We start from the raw sequence: 6,436 nt of genomic DNA, 5'->3' as shown, positions 1-6,436 counted from the left end.
GCTGCCTTCAAGTATCTGAAGAGCTGTCTTTGTAGTCCTAGAAATGGCTCTTTGTAAAAAAACACCACAGGGTTAGGTTTCCTCTCAATGCTAGGAATTATCTCCCTCACCCTGACCCCACACACCCTCCAAAAATAACAAATAACTATGTGATCTCATGCCATTTATGCAAAGCTTAAGTTGTTTGATTTTGATATGTTGGGGGACTGGACAGGAGGACGGACCTCTAAGGTCTCCTTCAAGGCAGTCTGTGACTGTGCTTTAGGGCCGCAGCCAAAGGAGAAAGAGAGCCAAGAACAAACTGTTGTCCATTGCCCAGCACATCAAATCATGACAGTGATAGGGACATAAGTCAAAAAGTTGATTAAGAGTCAGGGGCAAAAGGGAAGCAGCAGACCCTTGTGAATATGTTAAGCTGAAAGCCAGCTAATGTTAACATATAATAAAAGTTCTCCCCTTGAAACTGTTTACTGGTCAAAAGCTGCCTTAATTAAAAAAAAAAAAAACTAAATTAAGAAAATAGAAAAGTCTGAAAATGAAAGTATTCTTTAAACAAACTGTTAAGAAGTAAAAAATACACTTCACATTTAAGGGCAGTCTGTTCCTTTTCTATCACATACGGCAATAGTTATTTGCCTTTAAGAAGTTTTTAAAGTTGTGCCTGATTACATTAAATGATTCTATTTAGGTTATAGGCACATCATTAGTAAACTGCCTAAAATTTTGAAATTAGACACATTTTGAAATAGGCGAGTTCTGTGTCAGAAACTGCATTTTTAATAGGCTATCCAGGTAATTTTTAAGTACACTATGTATTTTAGAATCATTGCCTAGAATAAAGGTATCAATCCAAGGAGGGCCTTGTTGTGAGTTTCCTCTCTAAGAACACCCAGATCTTTACATGGCAGGTGCCTGGGGCTTAGGTCTCAGCTCAAATGTCACCTCCTCAGAGATGTCCTTCCAGTCACTCATTCCATCCACCAAACCTGTTTTATTTTCAGAGCAAATCTCGACCCCGACCCCCACTCAATTATTAGTTTTTCTTTTCTTTTTTACTGCCACTATCTCCACCCCAACTAGAATATCAGCTTCATAAGCACTTAGATGTTTGTCTTGACCATCACACTTATTCCTGATCCCTGGTACAAAGTGATGCTCTACCAATATTTGATTTATAAAACCAATAGTCCACATTACAGCTGGGTTTCAATCTAGCAATGAATGTCTTCAAGTTCTTCACTCAGCTAACCTCCAGTAAATACAGTCCTTCAAGTTCAACAATAGTTAACAATCTCAGTTACAATCTGAGGGTAAAGAAGAGAAAAGGGTCAAATACACAAAACCATACTGGCATCACCTGTTAGAAAGGCAGAATTCCAGGCCCCACCCCCAACCTATTAATCAGAATCTATATTTCAATAAGATCTGTGGGTAACTCATACTACATTCAAAGTTGGAGAGGTAACTAGGTTACAGAACAGCTGCAAGCCTGGAGGCTAAAAGAAAAGGTGTAACAGAAATCTGCATGGTCTTTTTTACTCTAATAGTTCCAAAAACAGATGAAAAAAGCCCACTAAATATTCTAATGAAGTAAGCCTCAAAATGCAACTGAAGGAAACTTTCCTCTAGAAGGTTCCTGGGAAAGTGAAGGATACCAGTTAATTAATGAGGTTAAAATTTATCTTTTATCATTTTGAAAGAGCAAAAATTCCAACTTTATCTTTAGATCAGGAAGAATTTTACCTTTACATCAAGTAGGATGCAGAAAACTTATACAAGGCCATAGAAAATAGTCAAAAGAGAATTCCAGAGAAACTCCCCCAAATCTGGTTCTGGTGCTGGAATATCAAGAACTGCAGCTGTTTTAATATACATTCCCTGATAAGCTGAAGTAGTTTTCACGCCAGCCGTTTTATAACATGTCTGCCCTACAGGTGTTCAATCACCTTTAAAATGGAGTTCTTACAAGGTCTTACAAGGTCTACCTTTCAGAGTGGTTGATGCAATGATATAAGGTACAAAACGCTTTTAGCCCAGTGCCTCCCACACAGGAGGCATTGTCCATCATTCCCTTAAATAGTCTGGAATTGTCTATATCTCTTTCCCCATCCTCCTCTCCATCACCTAACAAAGGAGGCACCTAATAACTAAATAAATGCAGAACTACAAAAAAGAAATGTGTTGCTTTGCCTAAGGTAATATCTATTACTGTGACTCAACCATTTAAAATGTTTATTTAAAAAAAGAACACACACACACACACACACACACGAGAAAATAAAGATCTATATGTACAATGCAAAAGAAAACACTGCTACGTGGGTATGCGTAGCTTGAGAAATCTAACTCCGTCTACAAAGAACTAGTTTTCAATCACAGCAAGAATCACCAGCAGTGCCTTCATGGAAAGGGTTTCTTTTCCAGGGATCCCAAGAATACACCTGCTGTGCGCGAGGGCCACACACTAACCTGGAAGGCTGCCTCGCCCCCGCCCCGGGTCATTTCGCAGGTGGACAGTTTGCCCAGCCAGCCCCAGGGCCGGCCTGAGGATGCCGTGACTTCTCCTCCAGCTTAGCCGCTTCACCTGGGACACGAGGGGCCCGGGGTCGCTTTTCCAACCTCTTCCACCGGCAAAGTGTAGAGGCCATTTTGGCCCCTCAACCCACTTCTCCCCGCACACTTCCTCCGACGCAGGCAACATGTCTGCTGGGCGTGGAGGTCTCGACCCCAGCGGCCGGTCCNCTAGTCCATACCATTGGGCTAAGGCTAGCAAAACACACACTCTCTTTCTCTCGCTCATTGATTCAGTCCTCAGCACATGCTTCAAGTTATGTGCTATCATCATCCCCATTTTAGAATTACAGAAAACTACTCCAAAGCTTAAGCACCAAGGGGCCATATTTCATAGGGGCTCTGCCTTACTATAAATTATGCAGACACGATCTAACCAAAGTATTAGTGGACTAATGATTCATTTAGTCTGGCAGGTTTCTTCTCTGTTTCAGGAGTATTTCGTGCACTTATTATAAAGGGCCCTGTGACAAGGAAATCCTACCCATGACAGTTCTCCCGGTGTCTGGTAGGTGTGTTAAGAGGTGCACTGGCCCAGAGGCACTGGGAGTTGAGACAGGTACCAGGACTCTGCCCTGGATATATGCTAATGGGTAACAGGAGGCTCTCTGCTGCTGTCTGTCTAACAGTGATGTCCTTTCTCAAAGAACACATGTCTCTGGTAGTCAGAGGACTAAGAGGAATGGGGGTGTGGTAAGATAGGAGTGCCAACTCTCAGCCCTATTTATCACAGATTCATCTGCATGTCAACAACAAACATTGTGAAAATCTACATTTGCAGGGAATACATTTCAGTCTTCCAAATAGTGACCCATTCAGGTAAAAAAAAAAGAGAATTCCTGAGTCAGTGTGAGGAGAAAAAAAAAAAAGGAAAAAGAATTAGTAACCCAGAAACATTTTCTTAATATAATTAGGTGGTGGCTCATGATTACTGAAGGCAGGTTCTCTACACAGCCTGTACATTTGAATCACCTGGATAGCTTTTTAAAATACTGACTTACACTCTGAAAATCACAAAACACTTTTGAAGGAAATTAAAGATGACTTAAGTAAATGGAAAGACATCCTACATTCATGTATCAGAATACTTAAACGTAAAGATGACAATATTCCTCAAATTGGCATACATATTCAATGCAATCCTTCAAAATACTATCTGGCTTCTTTTTGCAGAAAGTCACAATCTGATCCCAAAATTTGTATGAAAATGCAAAGGACCCAGAATCTAGCCAAAACAATCTTGAAAAAGAACAAAGTTGCAGGACTCCCATTCCCAATTTCAAAACATACTACAAAGCTATAGTAATCAAGGCTGGTACAGTAATCAAGTGTGGTACTTGCACAAGGATAGAAATATAGATTAATGGAATCCATTGAGAGTCTAGAAATAAATGCTCACACTTATGCTCAATTCATTTTTGACAAGCGCATGAAGACAATTTAATGGTGAAATAGTCCTTTCAAAAAATAATACCAATACAGCTAGATAGCCACACATAAAGAATGGCGGACTCCTTCCTTATATCATGCCCTAAATAAACTCAAAATGGATCACAGACCTAACTGTAAGACCTAAAATTAAGTCTTAAAACAAAAACAAGTTCTTTCCACTTGATTCTTTTAAAAGCTGCCATGAGAGGCCATCCAATGGCGGGCGAGCAACTGCCTCACCCGGGAAGAGCACAATGATAATACCAACATGGGCCAGCGAAGCGACGTCCTCCACAACTAGACTGAAGAACAAAAGGACAGCAATTTGTCTGTTCCCTTTCCCCGATTCCCCAGTGCTGTTCCCCTCCCCCAATTCCCCAATAAAATCTTTAAAAAAAATAAAAAAATTCTAAAAAATTTAAAAATATATATATATAAAAAGAAAAAGAAACGGGGCCTTGGCATCAATATTATTTAAAAGTTCCCAATGTGATTCTATTAAGCATCCCAAGTTGAGAGCCTCTGACCCAAGGGGAGCAGGGGTGGGAAAAAGACAAAACTGCCCATACCTCCTGAGGATCCACAACACAGTAGTGATACAAATACTGATCCACGTAGATTCCAGAAGCTGCAGGTGTATAAAACTGGTTGCAGAGGGCAATGATCTGTGAACCGTATAGGGATCCAGAAGCCTGGGCGGTTGGATTAACTCCCATTATGTAGACAATTGTGGCAATAAACACCAGGAAGCCCAGGACAGCACTCGCTATTATCACAGTCAGGTAGTAGGCTCTTGTTCTAGACATTTCAGATCTTATAACACTGGTAACAAATATCACCAATGCTGCAATGAAACAAAAGGCAGCCATAGCCAGGAGGAAGCCCTTCGCTGCTCTTGGGTCTGTGTAGCCTCCTCCATAGCCATAACCGTAGCCATAACCATAGCCATTTCCGTAGCCTCCAAAGCCACTTCCTCCATAAGGGTAGCCTACACCACTTCCTACTAGAGTGGTTCCATAGCCTCTGTCCCAGGCAAGCGTGGAGGCGACACAGGCAAATATGGCAATGCACATCACAATAATAAGCATAGATAGAATCCGAATCACTCCTGGAGGAGAGGTCCATTTGTAGAAGTGAAGAATTTCATCCTCTGGGTAGAAAGAATACGCTGTTTGAGAAAGCATTGGTCGAACGTGCATCTCTCCACCATACATGTCATTGCTTGGTGCATAATGACTAGGTTTGCTGAAATGCACATGAAAACAATGTCAAGTTAGCACTTTTTGGAGGTAAGCAGAAAGAACGTATAAAGTAGTTGGAATAAGTTAAACAATCCATTGCCAAATAAAACTATTATCAGTACTGCCTCACTGCAATGGGGCAATTTTGTGTCCCCCCAAAATTCAAATGTCAACATCTTAAGCCCCAATGTGATGACATTAGGAAGTGGGGCCTTTGGGAGATAATTAGGTCCTGAGGTAGAGCCCTTATGAATGGGATTAGTGCCCTTATAAAAGGGAACTGTCTCACCTCTTCTACCACGTGAAAATACAGCTTGAAGTCGGCAGTCTACAACCCGGAACCTGACAATATTGACACCTTGGATTTCTAGCCTACAGAACTGTGAGAAATAAATTTCTGTTGTTTAGAAGCTACCCAGTCTATAGTAATTTGTTATGGCAACCGGAACTGACTCAGATACCCACTGAACAGTAAAGGTATCTGTGCATCAGAATCAGCTGCAGGGCTTGTTAAAACACAGACTGTTGGCTCTCACCCCCAAAGTTGCTAATTCTGCAGGTCTGNGAATAAAGGCAGAGAGACAAGAGTAATAGTACGCATCTGGTTGTGGAAGTAAATTAAGGAAAAGAATGAGAACGTGGTATCGAGTTCAGCAAAGCAAAAGGGCAGGTGAGCAGAGACGGGAAGGAAAGGCAAACACTACTCTAAAACCACCTCCACAAAGCTTATTTCAAATCCTAGCCTTCCTTAGGCATTTCAATTGGGGAAACAAAAGGAAAAGAAATAAGGAATTTGCAAGGGATTAAGCATAAACAGTTGCTCAAAAGTCACAGGCCTGCTAATTTAACAGGTGATTCTTCAAGTTTCATAGAACAAAACAGCTATTACACAAGAGAAACAAATATTAAGTACACGTCCAACAACCGAGTCTGGCTACCAAACCTCCAGGGATTCAGTGAGGAAGCATTATAAAAAGAATGCCTTTTAAAAAATTAAATCCTTTCATCTTCATCATCATCATTGTCACCACCATCAATTATTATGACTATTTTTTTTTTTGCCCAATTATGAAAAGCACCTAAAATTGATTAAAGTTTCAATACAGTAAAATCAGATGAGAGCGTAACGTTCACTGGGACTCTAATATTACTGGCACTGGTCTCTCTTCAGTCCATTTTTTTTTAAGGCTCTC

At 40.8% G+C, this 6,436-nt stretch overlaps 1 protein-coding gene across 1 annotated transcript in view; it reads right to left on the bottom strand.

Annotated features, from left to right (window-relative positions):
- Window positions 1-5,264, bottom strand: part of OCLN (occludin) — a gene marked incomplete at its 5' end in the record, with an annotated part of 47,206 nt that extends 41,942 nt beyond the window's left edge. Inside the window, 2 exons of the mRNA XM_019631160.1 lie at window positions 2,470-2,821; window positions 4,530-5,264. Coding sequence (XP_019486705.1) covers window positions 2,470-2,821; window positions 4,530-5,264 — 1,087 coding nt within the window. The remainder of the gene's footprint in view (window positions 1-2,469; window positions 2,822-4,529) is intronic.
- Window positions 5,265-6,436: the final 1,172 nt, after the last annotated feature.

Source organism: Hipposideros armiger, unplaced genomic scaffold, assembly GCF_001890085.2.
Source record: "Hipposideros armiger isolate ML-2016 unplaced genomic scaffold, ASM189008v1 scaffold_984, whole genome shotgun sequence".
NCBI classification, from domain to species: Eukaryota; Metazoa; Chordata; class Mammalia; order Chiroptera; family Hipposideridae; genus Hipposideros; species Hipposideros armiger.
The sequence above is the reverse complement of the archived record's forward strand: the minus strand, read 5'-3'. Positions and strand labels throughout refer to the sequence as shown.